The following is a 20923-nucleotide window of genomic DNA, read 5'->3' on the forward strand; positions in this document are numbered from 1 at the left end:
AGAACCCTTTAGTAAAGACAATTGTCACCGAGTCGTCTCCATTTTTTTTTAACTTCCAAATGCTGAGTGTTGACCTTGGAGAAAAGAGTCAACACCAAATTTTGATCGCAGAAGAATGGCATCATCTCTTTACGCTCTGTCACGAAAATGAACTGGAACTTCAGCAAAAACTGTGAACACGCGTAACACCATCTTTCCTCCCAGTAAGATGGTTGTAGTTCTTTCCCATCCATTTATCTCGTTCAATCCTTAGGACAGGATAAGTAGCCAAGAACCATTATCCTACTTTGGCAAATAAAACAACGTAAACAGAGAGGTTAAGCAACTTGCTCATGGCTGCTACAGCAACGCCACTGGGACAACGGAAGATTCCTTTCTCTTTCAACCTCTCCAGTCCTGAAACATTGGTGGAAAATGCCCAGTCCTATGAAACACAACATACAAGACCCCAAGGGGCAGATGTATCCTAACAGGACACTTAACCCTTCCTGTTTGAGGGAGTTCCTAGAGGCCAAAGGCATCATCAGCCCAGCGTGTGTCCCTGACAGACAGACTTACAGGGAGTTGGAGTGAGAGCCCCTCAGCAGCGGAGTGGAACCCGTGGAGCCATTGTGTGGTAACTTTGGCGAGGAAGGCAACGAAGAATCTGTCATCTCCTCGATGTCTGAATGAGAGGATGCAGACTTGGGGGACTTCTTCTTCCCGAAGGCTTGCTTGAAGGAGCTGCGTAACTGAATATCCGAGACTGTCAGCCTGGCACGGGCTGCCACCCAACACCCAGGCCTCGGCAACACAGAGACATGCAGACAAAAGAGCAATTAATTCTCCCACGACTCCCCCCCACCCCCCCCCCCCCCCCCCAGCCAATGACAGAGGTTCCCAACAGCTCTCTTGAATCAGTGCAGTAAGGGAAGAAGAGTTATCTGGTGCTGACAGCTCAAAGGACTGGACCTGTGGGTGACATTCCATGCCTACTCCTGCTTCGAGGCTAGATGCCAACAGCAAGACAGAGCCTGGCTCAGCAGATGGATGTCGGGAGGATGAGGTTACACAGCAACAAAGCAGGATGCTCAGACATGGTGGCGGATGCGGGTGAGATTAGTCATATCAATGGATGGGTTAGCTTGGTATCTGATATTAACGGTGGTCTTGCTTACCTCATTGACCTGCCAGGGAAAACGCAAGCAGAAATGGGGGAGGGGAAGGAAAAAAGACAATTTTTAACAGAGAAAGCCAGTGACAGGGAAAGCTTCGGACTTCTCAGACACGACATGGCTAATGATAAACACCACACGCACAGGAGGTTTCTGGCAAGAACGTGAATCTTTCAGGGCATCAGGGGCATCTTCCTCCGTGAGGAACGGCAAGGACCAGTGCTTCTGGAAGGCCCTATAGTCCGAGTTCTTCCAGCTTCTCTGTCTAGTTGAAATGACGGCCCTCGCCTTCCAGTGCTTCTCACCCTATGTCTTTTATCAGCCATCTCTCTGCGCCTTAACTTGTTTTTGGCATGTCTGTGTCTTCTTCGCTCAGCAAGAAGGGCTTCACTGCTGCACTAGGCCCCAGTGCAGCCCTTTGGAAGATCTCAGGAGTTCCCGCTACCCTGGCATACGCGTAAGAACAAGCAGGGAACCAGCCACCCGCTTACTACTCAAACAGTGGGTATTTGTGAGAAATTCATTAGCCATATCGGGTACAGGGAACTGGCACCTCACAAATTCCCCACATCACGCGACGGATCTGAAAAGTCCAACGAGAGTATTTATTCTAATGAGAATCAAGAGTTAAAGTGCAGGGTCTTCTCTGAGAGCCACAAGCACGTATTTGCTAGAGCTGAAAAGCTAAGTTTTGTCTCAAAAGAAGGTCTTTTATTTTATTTTATTTAAAAAAATTTTTTTTTCAACGTTTTTTATTTTATTTTATTTTTTTATTTTTGGGACAGAGAGAGACAGAGCATGAACGGGGGAGGGGCAGAGAGAGAGGGAGACACAGAATCGGAAGCAGGCTCCAGGCTCCGAGCCATCAGCCCAGAGCCTGACGCGGGGCTCGAACTCACGGACCGCGAGATCATGACCTGGCTGAAGTCGGACGCTTAACCGACTGTGCCACCCAGGCGCCCCAAAAAAAGGTCTTTTAAAAAAGGGATTTCCTTTTTCCTAAAATCCTTCTTTCCTTCTGAAAACATCCTGGAGGTTTTCTTAGCCATTAAAGAATTCAGAAACAGGCCATTCTGAAATAATTAATGGGATTTTTTTTACCCATCAGGATTTCATCCACAACAAATGGCATGTCCAGCGTGTGGTTGATCAAGTTCCCATTTCCTGCTTTTCACCGTATTTCCAGTTATAGAAACAGAAGGATCTAGTACACAAGCCATCAACCTAAATCCTTGCCTCTCCCTGTGGTAAAAGGCCGGGTGGAAGAGGAGATTGCAAAGATCAGACGGAATTAAGCTTCGGGATGATCTGAGAGTGTCAATTATCCATCCTCCCCAATTCTACCGATAACCTGGAACTGTCTTAAAGCAAATAAATATGTTTTATTTTTTGAATTGGAGAAAATGGATATACACTGTCTTTCATAGAAAAGAATTCTCTCTCATCACCTTGACAATCAAGTCAGACCATAGTTACCAACAATATATTAGAAACAGCAACATACGTTAATCCTCTAAAAGGCACGGCGAAGGAGTTGACTGAAAGCCGTTAGTAACAAAAAATTTAATCATTAGGACAGGGTTGCACTGAACCGGCCTTACAGTCTTCCAGCGCAAGCGATCAATAACCGAAATCACTCAAACCTCAACTCCTCTATTGGTAGACCTCGCCACCCATCCAAGATAACACGAAATGAGGGAGAAGTATGTGGGATGAATGAAGACGTTGAAGCTACTCTGAACACACGATGCGGTCAGCACTGACAGATGGGGCCCTTTGAGCACTAGCCCCCTTCAGATCAATCTGGGGTATCCCTGTGCTGAAGACAGGGGGCAGCAAATGTCTCAGAACTCCACAGCCTCCACACAACCAAAACTGGGTGGGTAGGGGGCTCCTGGCTGGCTCAGTCTGTGGACTGTGCAACTCTTGATCTCAGGATGGTGAGTTCAAGCCCCATGGTGGGGGTAGAGCTTACTTAAAAAAAAAATGGCGGGCGTGCGAAATATTTCCAGGAGAATGGGAAAAAAACTGCTCCAGACACCACAGCACAGAAATTCAAGCAGTTCATTGGGATTATGGAAACATGGAGAAACAATGTATTGGAAACTGGGTCTATCAAACTCGCTGTTCTGAAGTACAACTCTCCAGTTTTAAAACCTTGTCCTAACTCCTAACATCTAAATTGTGACACTTTTTTTTTTAATGTTTCTTTCTTTCTTGGAGAGAGAGAGAGGGAGAAAGAAAGAGAGAGAGAGAGAGAGAGAGAGAGAGAGAGAATATCTCAAGCAGGCTCCTCACTGTCAGTGCAGAGCCTGACATGGGGCTCCAAATCACTAACTGCGAGATCATGACCTGAGCCAAAACCAAGAGTGGATGCTTAACGGACTGAGTCACCAGGGCGCCCCTACACCATGACACTTTTACTTACAGGACGCGGTCAAAAATTGTTTAGAGAAAAGTTGGTTTAACGCTGTCACAGCAGTCAATTGTGTCAGTAAGCAGATAAGGATTATCAATGATGACGGGATAACTGGTAACATACACCCTCCACCCCAGAATAGCTAAGAAGAAACCACTGCAGAGTACCCTTGCTCTAGTGCCTGGAACTCTGTGGCTATAGCATGGGATGATGACGACATAACATGTATATGAAATGGAAGATGAGTATGCCACGTAAAGTCTCATGAAACAGAAAAACTACAAGGTGGTGGTGGTTTCGTAAGTCCTGGTGTTTGGCTGAGCACAGCACTGAATTTGGTAGAAACCTATCCATAGGCTTCTTTGGACCCGCTCTCAAAGGCCTATGCTCTGAAGTTAAGAGCGAGCCTGGGCTCTTTCTGGCGGGGGGGGGGGGGGGGCACTGGTCTGCTAGGACCCACGGAAGTCTTGGGATGCACACTCACCCAATTCTTCCTCTTCTTCTTCTTCGAGTCACTCTCTATGTTGCTGCCCACACTGGAGTGGCTGGTGGCACTGTTGATGCTGGAGACGCTGTCAGAGGAGTGCTGTCTGCGGATGCGGAGGTCTGCAGACTGGGAGGTACCATTTCCTGGAGACCCAAGGCAGGAGATCAGCAGCTGCTGCCTGGAGCCCAGTCCTTTGTCCCAGGGAATGGCTTTTATACCTGAATCCACACACACCCGAGTATTTCCCATTAGACACCACCTTCTGCTCTCAGCAGCTGGTTTGAAGATCCGTGAGCAGGTGGAAGTTACGCCCCCTTTAGTCAATTCAATGAGGGCCCATTCTATCCGCTTCATCAAACAGAAGTCAGGGAGGCTTCAAGACAATCCCCCCCTAACACCAGCTCTCTCAAGCTTGAGACAGGCACCCAATCCTATTTCTGAACCGTGACAAGTCACCTGTATCGTCAGGCCACCCCGAGCCCCATTCTGCTCTGTACGCTCCTGCTTCACGAGCCTTCTTTTGGCTCCTTGGAGATGCTGAGCCCATCTCATCTCGGGGCCCTAACGTGTGCTATTCCCTCTTCCTGGAATGCCCTTTGCGCTTCCTCGGGCTGGCCGGCTCTTGCCAATCCCTCCCATTTCGATCCTGTCATTACTCTTCAGGAGGCCTGACAGCTGAAATAACGGTGACGCCAGAAATCACACTGTCTGAAAGAGCAGTGACACCGAAATAAAATTTGCAGCCAGTTTTCTGCACGAGCACAGAACGAAATCTAAGAGCACTGGTGTCAGAGTCAGAGAGACCTGGGTTCCAGTCCCACTTCTGCATCTCATACTCTGGAAGTGACTCAAGCAGCCCGATGCAGAGAGGACCAGCACTGCGCTCATAAGGTTGTTGCGGAAGCGAACGAGATAACTAATAATTGAAAACACTGAGCGGAGGGGCTTAGAACACAGCGCGTGTTCCATAAATGCTAGCTATCACCGTCACTTCTACCATGACCACTAAGGCCACTGTTGTGGGAGGTAGAGGGTAACTCCGCCTCACAACTCCATTTCTCCCCGCAAGTAAGACACACACGGATGAAGCAATTCGCTCGGGAAGATTTTCCTGGGCAAACAAGAGATGCCAACTTCAGGGTAGCCCGAGTCGATATGGAAATACCAGAGCACGACTGAGGTTAAGGGCTTCAGGCATAAAGACACAGGTGAAGCGAAACACTTCGCCACTTTGCCGATGAAACATATTTTCTTCCATTTTTGAGACACAGCAGGGAAGTGGCTGAGCCGGAAGAGCTACCTTCCCGGAGGCCTGGAGTTACTGGATTCAAAGTGTTTGCCTCCCAGGACCTGAGTGACTGACGTGGACACACACCCTGGGGCAGGGAGACTGCAGCGTGTGTTGTCAGGGGAGGACTCCTAAGGGCAGGCAGGTTGTTGGCCTAGAAGGCTGCTCTCCTTCCTTTACCTTTGCAGTTGAGCTCTGGTGTGTTAATTACTCCATTAATGGCAGCCTGAGCAGCTGCGTTCTGTTTCTTTAGCAGCTCGATGGTTTTTCTTAACTCATTCAGCTCTGAATCCTGGGGAACAGAAAAAAATACCGGTCACCCTACCATCATTCTGGACCGAGCTCAAAAGAAGTGCGACTCGGTTTCAGCACAGGCAGGGAGGGAACGAAGGAGTTCCACAAAACCTCTGTCCCATGTATTTAGGTTGCATCAATCTTCAACGGGCACATAAGCACACAGAAGCCGTAGAAATAGGACTGTGAGATGGGTCACGGGTGCTGGGGCCGCCCCTTCGTTTAGGTCACTTTTGCACTCAACAGACCTACTCTTCACGATTCAATTCCCATAGTTCAAGTGCACTAAAATCTCTACTACTCTCTGGAACCAAAGAGAGTATTATTCTTAGGTTTGCTGTTCATCCCAAGCAGGGAGGAGGGAAGCACCCTTTCTTCCTTTACCTTTTGCTCAGCCGTCATGGTCAAACTCTGGAGCCTGATTGTCATGTTTCCGAGACTCTGTTCAAAGGCTGCCACCAGGTGAGCCTGGAGGAGAAAAGACACCACCTCAGTCAGATCACCCTGCAAGGCAAGAGAGCCTATTGGGTGCTGGGTCTTAAGGACTGCAATCCTCACCGGGGCCATGTGAGTTAGCCCCCGCCTAATTCTTCAGCCCTTGGAGCCCCAGTCTCCATCTCTCTTTGGGATTCAGTCACTCCAGCTTTTCACATCCTCAAAAATCTCATGCTGCTTCCCACCTCAGGGCCTTCATATGTGCTTTCCCTGCTGTCTCCCTAATTTTTACACAACCTTCTCAAGAGATGGAAGCTCACGCCTTCATGACGGCTCTCTCACGTTCACCCTCAAAAGCACGTGGACTGCCGACCTATGTGCATTATGGTGTCACCGTCAGAGACACATGCACTCCTGTGACTGCTGCTTCATTTCTAGCTCCTCTGCTCTATGGCACTTTTGTTCACTAAATGCCAAGCTCACAGGAGAGGCTCATATCAAGCATGTTTGTACACATGGAGGAACAAAGGGGCGCCTGGGTGGCTCAGTCGGTTAAGCGTCCGACTTCGGCTCAGGTCATGATCTCACGGTCCGTGAGGTAGAGCCCCGCGTTGGGCTCTGTGCTGACGGCTCAGAGCCTGGAGCCTGTTTCGGATTCTGTGTCTCCCTCTCTCTCTGACCCTCCCCCATTCATGCTCTGTCTCTCTCTGTCTCAAAAATAAATAAAACGTTAAAAAAAAAAATTAAAAAAAAAAAAAACAAATGGATGAACAAAGCGGTTGGCATTATTTTGCTTGTTATAACCCTGGTTAATAAAAAGTCACCGAAAGGCCCATCTGCTACCTCCTTGGAGAAACCTTCCCCTGTTCCTCCAGGGAGTTAGGACTTTCCCCCAAGGCCCCTCTCTACTTTTATACGCTTCTGTTAGAACACGACATCAGACACACCACTATTCTCTATAGTGCTAGGACGTCTTGAAAAATACGTATCCCACTTTCAGACATGTTAAAAATGTTGGGGAAAAAAACATGTATCTTAGAATTGAGACATGCGATGTTTTTCTGTCTGCCCCTTTCTCTGCAACCTTCTTCAAGGGTAAGTCGCAAGCTTGTGTCCTAACATGAAGCCTCTTCCTTCCTCTGTACAGCAGCAGGTGAAATATCGGTTGGTTGACTGAGGATCCTGATGATATGGTTAAAACCGAGAATAAAGAATGGACAAGTGAGCTGAGCCTACTGACTGCTGTTTCTCCATCTATAAAATGGGGGCGATGTCTGTTTTCCTCCCAGGGTTATCGTGAGCCTTAAGTGAAACAACATAGGCGAAAATGGTCTGTACTGTTATGGAACTGCAAAACACGGGAATGAATGGACACTTTGGGGGGAAGGAAGAGGTTTGGGGCTGGGAAAACAATAAGAAATAGGATGAGAACACAGGTGGGGAGAGATAAGAAAGGGCTCTAGGAGAGAGGTGGGAAGATACAGGAGGCAGAGGAAGTGGGAGTCTGGGGAGGAGGGAGAAGTAAGATCTGACTACATATGTAACATTCTAGAGGAACATAGAACCGAGGCACTCAGTGAAGAATAAAAGTGAGGTAACAGCCAGGGGAGGGGTGGGACACTGTCCTGGATTGTGGAGGGGGTCAGCAGACATGTCACTGGAAAGAGGAGAGATGGGAGAAGTCAGAGCTCTTGGTCACTAGACTTCATCAAGCAGGGACAGGTGAGGAGAAGACATATCCAGCATAAACTGTTGGGTCTTTTCTCTAACAGCTGTAGGAGTTATCAGGGAGCAGGACCGCTTATAATAAAAATATTAAGTGGATTAGTCAGTTTCTGACTGCATTGCCCTCTCATCATTAAAAATTGAGAAAACATTGGGGCGCCTGGGTGGCGCAGTCGGTTGAGCGTCCGACTTCAGCCAGGTCACGATCTCGCGGTCCGTGAGTTCGAGCCCCGCGTCGGGCTCTGGGCTGATGGCTCGGAGCCTGGAGCCTGTTTCCGATTCTGTGTCTCCCTCTCTCTCTGCCCCTCCCCCGTTCATGCTCTGTCTCTCTCTGTCCCCCCAAAAAAATAAATAAACGTTGAAAAAAAAAAAATTGAGAAAACATCGATGCAGTTTGAAATCAAGAGATACGCTTCAGCTGGCGGGGAGAATATGGCAAAGCCAATCAATTTAAAACAGTTTACACAGTGGATGAAGGAAACAGGGCCAGGGCAAAGACGGTGAAAAGAAATGACTGTTAACCTTGCCATTTCAAAAGAACGCCAAGGTTAAATTTAAAGGACTGAATTTCCATTTATCTTAATTCTTTGATTGCCACCCAGGCCTCTACTTGTAGGCACTCGCACTTTCCGTTCAGTTAAAGACAAAAACCTAACCCAAGAAGACTAGCTATTGAGAAGTGTTTTTGCAAACTCAAGAAGAAGCCGTGTTTGCTCTGAAGAGCTAGAGGTTTGCATTTTGCTGTCGAGAGAAAGGACCGACTTTAGGTCACGAGCAACTGTGAAAACACAGGCCGAGAGGCCGTCCCGAGCCTGGTTCAAAGCCACACAACAGCCTTCTGACCAAGTGCCATTCTCACATTCCCAGGAAAACAAACACGAGTGGTATAAAAACACCCAGAGAAGGTGGCTTTGGGTAGTTTGGCCTAGAAAAACAAATACAGCTTGGCCTGTGAGAAAGACGGCAGACAATAAAACACGTTAGGGCTGCCGGTGGTGTGTGGTAAGACTAAATATTTACTTTGAAACAATACTGGATTTCAATGGCTTTTGTGAGGAGCAAAACACACTTTTGGAATAATAACGATGATGTAAGAGACCTCACCCTGAGTCTTCTGGAGCAGAGGGTAGAGTTCCAAATGGCCCAGCGTAAGGCCCTTTGGGCAGCACAAGGCCACTGGAGGAATTAACCCGAGTTTTCTGATAAGTCAATTCATCTATTTTTTGATATGTAGGGGGCACCAATTGAGAGCAGTAATCCTTAACCAGGGGAGTAGCTCCAAAAATCACCTGAGATGGGGCTTGCTATTAAATCTCACATTCGGATTATATCCAGATTGCCTCAGTGAGTTTGGGATTTGGTTTTGGATTCGAATGGTACCCACATGAAGACTAACCCACGGAACATCTCTGGGTTGTTTTTTTCTTTTAAATAAGTTCTAAGCTTCAAAATTCAGATCTCAATCTTTGATGTTCTTTTGATAGCGTTACTGACGGTGGAAGCAGAAAAGAAAACAAAGGAGGATAACGAAACACACAGCGGCCTGGTACATGAGGGTTTAAAAAAATTCAAACGCTCCCAGAAATGTGAGAGAACTCAGGAGAATGAACAATGGTGACAGAAGTTACCAGTTCCTGAGCTTTTAATTAAGGTCAAGTACCACATGAAGCATTTCATGCGCAGATTTTAAGAGAAATAGTTTCCTTCAGTGGACTCAGGCTCAAGCCAGGCATTACCTGGGCAAAAACTCCAGGCAAATGATTGCTTGGAGTACCGACTCAGCTTCCTGGTCCAAGGAAGACAACCTTTTGAAGTTGCTTTTCATCTTACCAGCATACTATGGGGTTGTGCAGGCTGCTTTGGGACAGGCTCCCACACATGTATCTGTGGTCTCAGATTGGCCCACGCGCTCCCGCAGGAAGCCTTGCTTCAGGAACATCTCAGTGCCTCCTAAAACTGCAGGCTCTGCCTGCTAAACTTCAGCCCTCCCTGGCTCATAGCTCTTCAGCAGGGCTCCTTTGCAGACCAGAGGTCTCTGCCTACACTCGGACCCCTTAATTCCATAACCATGCCATAGTCAGGAAGCTTCATGAGGAGGAAATCGAACCACCACACTGCTCTGCTTCAAACACACAGATTCAGTAGGAAACCCAAACTCTCCCCCTAACAGCCGGGAGACAGTGTGATGTGACCTGCCCCTTGCTTTTCTTTGCTGCCTCTTCCTGACTTCCTTCTCCCCTCCACCCGCGCCACTGCCCCATATCCAAGCCATAGATTCTAATTACAATGAGCTTACTTATACTTTCTAAACGCACCAAGACTTCCCCTTGGGCGTCTGCACAGATACATGTATGTGTACACTGGGTAGAACGCTGCCCTCCCCATGCATCCTCCCCTATACAGCATCCCTCAGGTCACCTCCTCCAAGAAGCCCTTCCTGACCTCCCCCCCCCCACCACCAGACTGAGTTCTGCACGCCTCCTACATGTTCCCACAACCTTCTGCCTCTCTCTCTGAACAGTTAGCCTATTATAGAAAAGTGTTTTGTCTCTCTGCCGTACCAAAGTACACGAAGATGACAGTGATGGTGTCTGCTCTGCTGTTGAACCCACAGTGCCCGGGGCATAGTTGGCACATAAACAGTTGTTGAATTGAATGCTGGTTGGCAGCCCTTCCTGAACACGTAATTGTGCATATTGTAATTACAGAACAGTCAGCTATTTATCTGGAGCCTTCGCTTTTTTTTTTTTCTCCTGAAGATGAACATTTTCAGAAAGAGGAAGAAAAGGGAAATGAACTTTTCTGACCACTTAATGGATTCCAGAACTGATCACCTGACGACCCAGAGAGCTAAGTATCACCATCCGCCACTGCACAGAGGGGCACGTGCAGGCTCAGAGGTGAAAGAAGCTGCCCGAAGCACAGAGCCAGAAAGTGCCGGAGCGGACGTTTACACTCACGATGCTCAAAGCTCCTGCCCTTCACACTGTACTGCTTCCATGGTGCTCGGGGGCAGGCGGCCGTGAGGAAATGTTGGAACGGGGCAGTGGCTGCCCCCCCTCCCGTGGCTAGCACCCTGCATCTGTACTCACATTTGCTGTCAGCTGGGTGGTCAAAGCTGAAACCTTTTCCTGTGAGGCATCCAGCTCCCGCCGCAGCTTGCGAATCTAAAGACGGCAAGGGACAGAGTTACTTGCTCAAAGCGTCCATTCCCAGCTGGAGCTGGGTGAAGTAACAGATAATAGTGACAGAGGAAATCCAGCCGGCAAACTGTTCCTTACCTCTGACTGGCACTTTTCTTCTGGCTGTAAAGAAATCATAAGGGAAATTAGACCAGTTGAGGAACAAAGAACAGCACAATGCAGCCCGTGGGGAAGAGCACATTTGGATGCTTACAGAAGTCCCGAAGTTATGAGTTTTGTTCCTGGTGTTATTTTTCTGGATAAACTGGTTCAGTTAATTTGACCAATCAGAACGGCCAAATACAAACGGCATATTATTTTAAGAAATTAGGAAGACTTTTGGTTGTGATTTTGGTTGTGAGGAGCCCCTCTGCTCCCGTGTGGAGATAATAAGTTTGGGTGCTCAGGAGAAGGTGTGATGCGAAGGGGATGGGCCAGGGTAGGGATGCCAGATTTAGCAAATAAAAATAAGTATATCCCATGCTACACTGGGGACAATTTATATTAAAAGGTTATTTGTTTTTTTTTTTTTTTAATGTTTATTTTTGAGAGAGGAGGAGGAAAAGAAGAAAAAGAAGGAGGAGGAGGAGGAGGAGGAGGAGGAGGGAGGGGCAGACAGAGGGAGACACAGAATCCAAAGCAGGCTCCAGGCTCTGAGCTGTCAGCACAGAGCCCGACGCGGGGCTCCAACTCACGAACGGTGAGATCATGACCTGAGCTGAAGTCGGATGCTTAACCCACTGAGCCACCCAGGCGCCCCCGAAATTATTTGTTGTCAATCTGAATTTCTAATTTAACTGGGCGTTCTGTATTTAATCTGGCAATCCTAGCTGGGGGAAAAGGACTGTTCACGGGGTAACTGCCCGTGTCATTCCTCCCTCTCCTGTTTCCGGGGCACTGCCTCCGAAGTGAGGGAAGCTGGGAGCCCCATCAGCCTGTCTGCTGATTCCCCAGGTTGTGAGAAAGAACAGGCCTTCACCTTCCTGCTGCCCCAACTCCAGTCCCCCAGTTTCCTGCTACTCTGGGAAGTAAAGGTGAAGCCCGTGGGCCCTTGACTGGCAGAATCTTCCACCCAGGGCCCTGTGTCTGCGGTGACACAGCCACCTGCTAGCCAGGGACCATAAGACTACCTCTCTCCTCCTATAGGGGGAACCTGCAGCAGGGGGAACCTTTCTTTCACTCTCCTTGGGTTCTCACAGGGGCCCAGAAAGGAAGACACCCCCCCTCCCATTCTGGGCAATGTTGGAAGTGTTCCCACCTTCTCTCCACCCCTCCATTTGCACTTCCCCAGGGTTGGAGCAGTGACTTGGGAGCCAGGTAGGCGAGTGAAAATCAGTAAGGACTGTTTTGTCCTTGGGTGCTAGATGTGTGTCTTAAGCCAATTTCACCAGTGATAAACCCATTATTAAAATATCAGCATCTGACTCTGGTGTCTACTTTTATATTAGTTCAGAATGCAGAACTACCGGTATGATTCATTAGACCCTGCAGACCCTACACCCATCGGCTGGGGCAGGTGGGGGCTGTTTCCTGTCTGGTCTCCCTTCGCCCTGTTCCTCACCCCATTGCCCTGACTCCTGATCCTCTCCAGGAGGGTCCTTCCTCCAGCTGGCTTCGAACAGCAGCAGCTGGGTTTTAGGAACATGGGGGGGCCAAATCGTTTAATTCTGGCAGTAACCCCACAGAGTAGGTCTGTATTCCTTCTGAGGCACAGAGAGGTTAGGTTATCTTGCCTGAAATCACACAGCTGGACACTCTCATCTAAGAAACACTTTCAGGAAAATGCTGGGAGGTGTCCTCAGGACTTCCTCTTCCCTCTCTGGTAATATTCACCGTCCCTCTTTATCTGTTCATCCATTCATGCCCACTACCACCACCTATCAAATATTTGCTGATATCCTACTATGTGCCAGGCACTGTTTGAAGAACCTGGGATACAGCTGTGAGCATGACCAAGTCCCTCACCGCATGTTGCTTACAGTCTGGTAATAAGTAGCATTTACGGGATGCTTATCGCGTGCCAGAGACTGTTCTAAGCCCTTTCTTACTTTTTAGTCTTCATAACAACCCTTTGGGTAGGTACTAACATTATTCACTTACATTTCACGAATGAGGAAACTGAGGCACAGGGAGGTTGAATAATTTGCCCATGGTCACAGCTATTAAGAGGGAGAGGTGGGACTGGACCCAAGGTAGTCTGGCTCTTGAGTCTAGGATCTTAACAAACACATTCTCCTGCTTTTTTACTACAGCTACCTTCTTATGGAGGCCTTCTAGAAATAAGGTCCCTGACTTTTGAGTCTGACCCCAAAGGACAAAGTTAACAGTGAGAATGTCACAGCTATCTAACATTTGGGCGGCTGACGGAGGTCGGTCAGCAGGGTGAACCATCCATATAGGATGAGCCCCACTTCTAAACACTCCTATCCACGGGCCTAATACTCCCCCCCTTCCCCGTACCTCTGCCACTGTCGCTCTGCCCACTGTCTCAGGGTTGGACCCCTGTTCTTAATCTTACCCCCAGCTGCTGCTCTGGGAGCTCTTAAGTGAAGCTAGAAGCCTCCCTCCATTTAGCAGTTCCTGCCCTCTACCGGCCAAGAAAGCCGGTCTAATGCCCGATGTGGCACCTTCCATTTTCAAGGCAAAGTCTACTCCATGACTTCTTCATGGCAGTTGCTCAGCAACTGTTGCCTTTTCTTTCCTTTATAATTAAAATCACAGGCAATTTTCAGCCAGAATGAGCATTCTTGAATATCCAAGAATTACAGAGATTTCAGGGAAAAACCTATTATCATCCAATAAGAGCCTTCAACAACACTCAGCTCTTAAACAGACTCTTTGGTCTGGGTTGGTGGCAACTTACGAAACTCCAACAATCTCTTTTTAGAACGAGAACTTGTTCGCTTTAACATTTGCCAAGGTGTCTGAGTCTCAGAATTCTATTATTACCAAGTGGCTGATAACAGATGAGGGACCACATGTCCACGCTTGGTGGCAGCAACGTAGTCAGATACAGTTTGGAATTCGCAGACTACTCTGGTGTGGAAACAGGCAAATGTTAGACTTATTTTTTTTTTTTTAAGTCTGCAAAAGTAACCTATATGCTCAGAGAAGGCACATGTAGAGGACAGTATAGGGGAACCTTTGATCAATGACTTGGTGGAATGTCAGAAGTTGTGGGCACCTCCTCTGAGACCACTGGCTTCCTGACAGCGAGGACAAACTGACAACTACCCGGAATAATGACATAATTTGTACAAAGTCATATAGTGAGGAAAAAAACAAAGATTAGGCCTTGGGGCTCTTGTCTAGTTACATATGAAGTTGAAACTTATTATTAGGTCTTTGGTAACGTGTGAATTTTTATCAACTCAGCATAATTCGAAATTTCACGAAAACATCAGCTTCCTGTCCACACACCCAGAGCAAGAGCGACCGAAAGGCCTTGGATGCTAAGAGCCTCCAGCGGGCTGCACAAAGGCAGTGCAGCCAGGAAACGCAAGTGATGGCTTCCGAGGTCCGAATTCTCACAGCGGGGGGATTCATGCTCTTTCCCTCCAAGGCTGGCCGGTGCAGGCCGGCCCCCATTTCTCACTCTTCTGAGAAGAACCTTCCTGCTCCGCGCTGACGGGAAACCCCGGGCACTCCGCTGGGAAAACAAGGGGCTTGGGGATGGCGATGCCTGTGGTAGCCTCTGCACCCACCCTATGGAACTAGAGTCCCAGGTCCCGAGCTGTCCTTGGGTGCGTCTGGCTTCCTCCTTCAGCAGCAGGCTCCTCTGCCCACCCGCACCACATCCTTGGGGTGTAGCCCAGAGCCTCACATCCACACAGGGCCAGTAAATCCTGTCAAAGCAGTAAATCTAGGTTTGAAAGTACTATCTTGGCACCCATGTCGCAGAGTTGCCCTCTAGAAGACAGGACTTCGTGTATGTACTAGTTGAGATTTAGAAGGCCATGTCTATGGCTTTCTTAGTAGGTAGTGGCTTCGGCAATCCCTCTTACTAACCAAAGTGAGGACTCTGTGATGAAATTTCGGACAAGGTGACCGGCTGAGGAACGAGGTGTTTGGAGGTGGCAAGGTGGGTCGGAGCAGAAAAGATCCTTTCTAGGTCCTTCAAATCAGAGCATGTCAGCGCTCACTCAAGTCTGTTTGTGCTTGCTATCGGCCTAAGAAAGAGCAGTTAGGCTCTGGTCTCTTTAACTTGACTCCAGGATGGCCTTTAAACTTCTAAGGGGCCATAGACAGTTTGTCCCGTGAGGTCTCTAGCCCAGGAGCCTGGCGTTACCAAAAACTGACTTACTAAAATATCTGTCCTCCATGGAATTAAGGGCTAAAGGATTTCCGATTCTTAATTAGTAAATTTTTTTTCCTATAGGAATTCCCAAGTTAAAAATTTTAAGATAAATAGTCATGCACAGAGCTATAAAAAGCAAAACTCTCTGAACAAATCCAGTACCATCTTTCGATTCCATTTGGCTTTTGTTCAGTAGACCACTCAGTGATGATAGCCAACCTTCGAGAGCTTACTCTGTGCGGTGCACACTGTATTTAGTGCTTCCCATGCATTTTCTTATTTCATTCAAGCCTATTTTCTGAACACCTACTATATGCTAGGCTTTGCTCTAGGCACTAGGAATGAAAACAGAAAAAGTCCTTGCCCTCAAGGAATTTATACTGTCATGAAAGGTCATCTCCCTCACAGTAGGGGCTGCTATTCTTTCCACTTCACAGATAAAGAAACTGAGGCAGACAGAAGACTAAGTTATTTAAGGCCTTTCTTTTCTAAGGCTACCAGCAGGTGGCCAAGGCTTTTCACACATTCTAACTAGTTACCACCCAAAGCACAATGCCACTTTAACAAAGTGAGCTCCTGCCTTATTGGTTGATACATTATGATCAACAGCTGTTTGTGAATTTCAACTCTTGTTCCCTATTAAACGATTCCCTTATAATGGAAATGCTTTCTCTAGGAGAAATGATTTTATAGTTTATTCTTGATACACTTGATAAAGGAGCCCCAGTCCTCATGATCATAGCAATGCATACAGCATTGATTTATACTCACCGTAGAATAAATTGAAGACGTGCTGGAAACCAAGGAGAGCGAGGATCCGTGAACTGTTTAAAACAAAAAAAAAGGTGAACTGCACAACCGGCTACTATGGAGTCTAAGAAGGAGAGAGGAAGAGAAACTCAACATTATAGGCAGCTTAATCTCGCCTGGACCCAACTTTTCCTCATTTGGTGACAGAGTCAAATAAAATAATTTGCTAAGGGAGTCTCTTCTCTTTTAGCACATTTTTTTCCTACAACCTCTAAATACCTTTCTCCCCTATGAAAATAACACATGATTACTAAATAAAAGTTTTCAAGTATAGAGAAGTGTTAAAAAAAACATACTCACTGCCATGATCTATGTGACTCATAATTCTATTACCCAGAGGCAACCTGGTACCTGTTCCATTCCAGCACATTTTACTCCTTTCTTTTTTTTTCTAACATATTCCTTCAGGGTTGAGATTGTGTTGCACATCTATTTCGTACCCTGCTAGCAACTCTCACTTGTGTATGCACAAAGATGAGTCGATTATTATCAACACAGGAGGCTGGCTGCTGACCATAGCAAATTCATTCTAGATGTACTTGTAGTAGAGCACTTGTCTAGAAGATACATCTACTGAAACAGAGATTCTTCTTTCGATTTCTACCATGTGTACAAAATGACAAGCAAGCGGTGTCCTCTTTTTCGTTCCTGACTGGTACCTTTGACTTAGAACCGTCTTCACACCCTCTTCACGCCCCTTCCTGTCCCCAGCCAGGGGAGACATTTTAATTGTTTTCATACAACTTTAAAACATGGTCTTTTCTTGGACTAAGTATCCCAGCTGACTTCTCTTTCTGGGAACTAGATTCTTTAATGACATTTTCTTAGGAATCTCTCGACAACTTTGTGAAAGATGTAAATATGCCCGTGGAGACATCAGAGACCTTTAATTGGGCACAGCTTTCCTGACCACGAGTGGAATGTTCTACCCCCACACTCGCCGTCCCCTGTGGTCTGAGAGTGGGAGGCTGGGGAGTAACTTTCCACGTGCACTAAACGGCTTGCACTTACCACCCAAGAAGCGAGCTCAACTTAGATCAGCAGTCGGCAGAAGCTACCTGCCCACAAGATATCCGACCAACCGTTCAGCCCGCCACCCAGGTGTCTCCACACCGTGTTCCCATAAACCTCCCGACCTCCAGCTCTTCCTTTATGCGCTCCTATCACATTCTGAATCCCGCACTTCTCTCTCGAGCATGCCCTTCACTGCACTCATCTGCCTCAGAGTCTCTGCCCACGCAGTTCCCTTTGTTTAGGACGCTCCTCATTTCTGCCTACCCACATCGCCAGGATCAGCTCAGACAATGTCTCTCCATGGACCTTTTCCTCGTTTCCCTGCCCGCCGCCACTGGATGCACCTCCTCCCTCCTCTGAACCCACACAGTTCCTTGCTTGCCTGTCCAGCCCTCTTCTCTCTTAGAAGGAGCCTGCTTTTCTGAGGCTATCCTTATACCATCACTCACATCCACCTTCCTTAGCAATGCTTAGGGTTACAGATCTTCTCCACCCACGACTTCTCTGGCCCATGGCCCATAAGAAATCAGTTTATGGTGTTCATGGCCAATAACGGCTTTCAGTGTTAATACGTTCAGATGTTAGCAGACACCTCTCATGCTCCAACCTAGTGGCCTCATGTTCTAAAGGGGTAAGTAACTTTAGTCCCATGACACGGGTAGTAGGGGCAGATTATACTGGAGGCCAAGTTGGGGGAACTTTTTTCCTTCTCTCTAGCTTGTACACACAGACTTACTGACACTGCCTTCAGCAATATCGTAGTGCAAGCTTAGGGCCGCAGGCGGAGAACAGCATATCTGGCACGCTTCAGTGGAGGTAATTATTTTTCTCTGCAATTAACTCCTCTCACTTGGTAAATAGCAATAGCAAGGCCAACAGAATAGCAATCCAAAAGAAGATTTCTTGATTTCCAGAGTCAACCCCAAACTGAATGTGGCTTGCCTGAACCATTACAGTTGGCCTTGTTTCAAGTGAACTGAACCGAATCAGAGCCTGGGTTATGTGGCTTGGATACTTTTGGACAGCAAAACGCACACAAGACCTACAAAGCCAGAACAGCAAAAGCACGCCATGCATTTCCCACCCTATACCCATAGCTCTAAAGCTCTGAAGCTACGAGGCCCAGCAGAGGCTTGTGTGGGCCATCTCTGCCCCTGAGTAATCTGAAATCCAGAGAGGTTAAATGGTCTGCTTAAGGTCACACAGCATTCAGGAACGGGATTGCTGATCAGAAGTCTGGAGATACTTTTGCCCTTGATTTACTGGTTCTACTGGATTTACTGGTTTCTGAAAGGCTTTTTTTGTTAAAGCCTTCTGGTATGTTTTAGAATGGTTTCCCCAGCCCCTCATCCAACGTACACAGACACAAGCTGCAACCAAACAAGCGAAAAATGCATATTTGAGAAAAAACATGGTTTCACCCCCTCTTTAAGCACAGGTGTGCGTGTGTGTGTGCGTGTGTGTGTGTGTGTGTGTGTGTATAGACACAGTGAAACAATAGGGCATATTCTAGCCAATAAAGCAATCAAATGCCCCTGTTGCTACACCTGGCATCTCATGTATATTTTATATATATATATATATATTCAGCTTCATATTAATCAAAGCGCTTTCTCATTTACACTATTGTTTGAAGTGATCCCCATCACCACACAGAATTTGTAGGTAATATTCCCAGACAGCGCAGGAGTGGCTACCACTAAGAGACAAAAGAGTCATTTAAGACCCAGAGAAGCTAAGTGACGTGGCCAAGCACACACAGCTAGTCAGGAGCAGAGAATGTGCATCTAGGCATTGTATCCTACTTCTTGCTCCACTGCTGGTACGATCAGATGACAAGGAGACACCGTTCAGATGACAAATGGACCACCCTCTGGAAGGTGAGCATAAATGAAAACAGAGAACACACTGAGGAAGGATCAGGTTAAAAAAAAAAAAAAAAAAAGCCCAGTTGTGACCAAGGCAGAGCCAAATGTCAAGGTAGGACTGAATAGAGAAACAGAAGGCTTAGAATCGAGAGCTTAGGACCTTAGCCCCCAGGCTACTTCTTCTGCCTGGATTTTGCCATAAATAAAACAGCAATGAAATGGCCCTTGGGGAGGAGGATAAAACCAAACATGACAATTTTAACAATAGCCACCACTGACTGAATACTTGCTATAAACCTCTTTCGAAGTCATTTTGCATTAAATGCTTTCCGGGATTTATCTCACCTAATCTTCCCTTCAATCCTCTGAAGGAGGTACAATTATTTTCTACCTTTTAGCGAACAGGAAATAGGCTGAACAGGGCCAAGTCCCTTACCCAAGGTCTCATTCATGGCTAACAACAGACATGACAGGATTTAAATCACAAATACGACTCAGGGGCTAGAAACACAAGTAAATTGCAAAAAAAAAAAAAAAAAAAAAAAAAAAAAAAAAAAAAAAAGGATTTATTAACAAGCTGTTCTGTTCCTATGGATTCCATAAGAACCGATTTAGATTGCACTAGCAATTAGGGATGATTGGTAAAGTCCCTGGATTTTTTTTCATCCAAAGACATACATTTTAAAAATGCCTTAAGCATCTCCCTAAATGTGCGCTATTAAAGTTGACTCTGAGTGCATAATGCATCTGATGGAAATTAATTTACCTGAAATAACTTTGAAAGGTTGCATCTGGGCCATGCCTGCACCTAATCTACATATTTATGATTCCAACTTCCTTCAAAATGGAAAGTGCTAATTAAATCCCACAAAAACCTCACACAAGTACTTGTGCTAATTCTTTTTAAATTTCTATCCTGCTTTCTGGCAGATGATATACCTAATGGACTCTTGTAAGGAGGTTCTATTTGGCCCAAACATGAGATGTAAAAATTTCCCCCAACTGTTTCCACAACATGGGGATTTAAAAATTCAAAAGGGGGGCGGGACTCTTTACCCAGCGGAATTGAAAACACCTAATTGCACAAGCTCTATTTTGTTTTCGTAATGTAATATCCCTGGAAGAAAGAAAATCAATTTGATGCAAAATTTCCCAAAAGATAAAATTGTTACGTGTTCATAGTATATCGACAGCAGTCCCTACCTTCTACCTCTCAAATTTGAGTTTTACCTCTGCCCTTCAGTTCCACATCACCATGAATCATTAGGGTTTACAAAAGTCTAGACACTGCTTGTGGGCAAGCATTTTTTATCAGTGTCACTTTGACATCCCAGATATTCAACGGTTGTGCTGCCTGACAGCTTGATTCCAGATGGAATAAATAAAAGCTCTCTGATGATGATACTGTAATGGTTCTGGATCTTTATGAGGCAAAGTCTGCTTGTTTGGACAAGTTTCAGTTCTGAACACGGTGTACTCAGGTACACACACGACAGGGAAGATGAATAGAGCACAGGACCCACTCCCTATGGGAATCGTCACCGGGAGGGCTGGGGGATGCTCTGTGGCCATGCTTGGGCCAGCACGTTGACTAGAAAAAAGTTCAAGACAAACCGCCTACTCCTTCACCTTAGGGTCAACATATCCACTATTACTACTGCCCTGAGTGGTTAGAGAGCTCATTTCTAACTCTTCAATACAGCAAAACACTCTTTGGGAACTCAGGCTCCACCCTTCCTTAATCCTCTGTCCCAGCAGGCTCCCAAATATGGATTTACAGACTTGCTCCCTGTCACTCACTGGATGTCACTGGACACAAGTGACGCATAAATCAGGGTGAAGGAAGGGACTGAAGTCTCTAGGAAGATGAACCAGGGGGCTACTGCCCTGTAACTAAACTCTTAAAATTTTTGTAAACAAGTATACACTGGGCAAAAGCAGAAGCTTTTA

General features: G+C 46.7%; 1 protein-coding gene across 2 annotated transcripts in view; it reads right to left on the reverse strand.

Moving 5' to 3' along the window:
• Window positions 1-20923, reverse strand: part of NAV2 (neuron navigator 2) — a 397887-nt gene that overhangs the window by 35513 nt on the left and 341451 nt on the right. For both annotated transcript variants that reach the window (XM_086677817.1, XM_086677818.1), the window contains 7 exons: window positions 16053-16105; window positions 11084-11107; window positions 10895-10969; window positions 6027-6110; window positions 5529-5640; window positions 4058-4203; window positions 559-731 (listed from right to left, as the gene is read on the reverse strand). In XM_086677817.1, the coding sequence (XP_086533943.1) occupies window positions 559-731; window positions 4058-4203; window positions 5529-5640; window positions 6027-6110; window positions 10895-10969; window positions 11084-11107; window positions 16053-16105 (667 nt within the window). The remainder of the gene's footprint in view (window positions 1-558; window positions 732-4057; window positions 4204-5528; window positions 5641-6026; window positions 6111-10894; window positions 10970-11083; window positions 11108-16052; window positions 16106-20923) is intronic.

This window comes from Puma concolor, chromosome D1 (genome assembly GCF_028749965.1).
Source record: "Puma concolor isolate L17-30 chromosome D1, mPumCon1.1.hap2, whole genome shotgun sequence".
NCBI classification, from domain to species: Eukaryota; Metazoa; Chordata; class Mammalia; order Carnivora; family Felidae; genus Puma; species Puma concolor.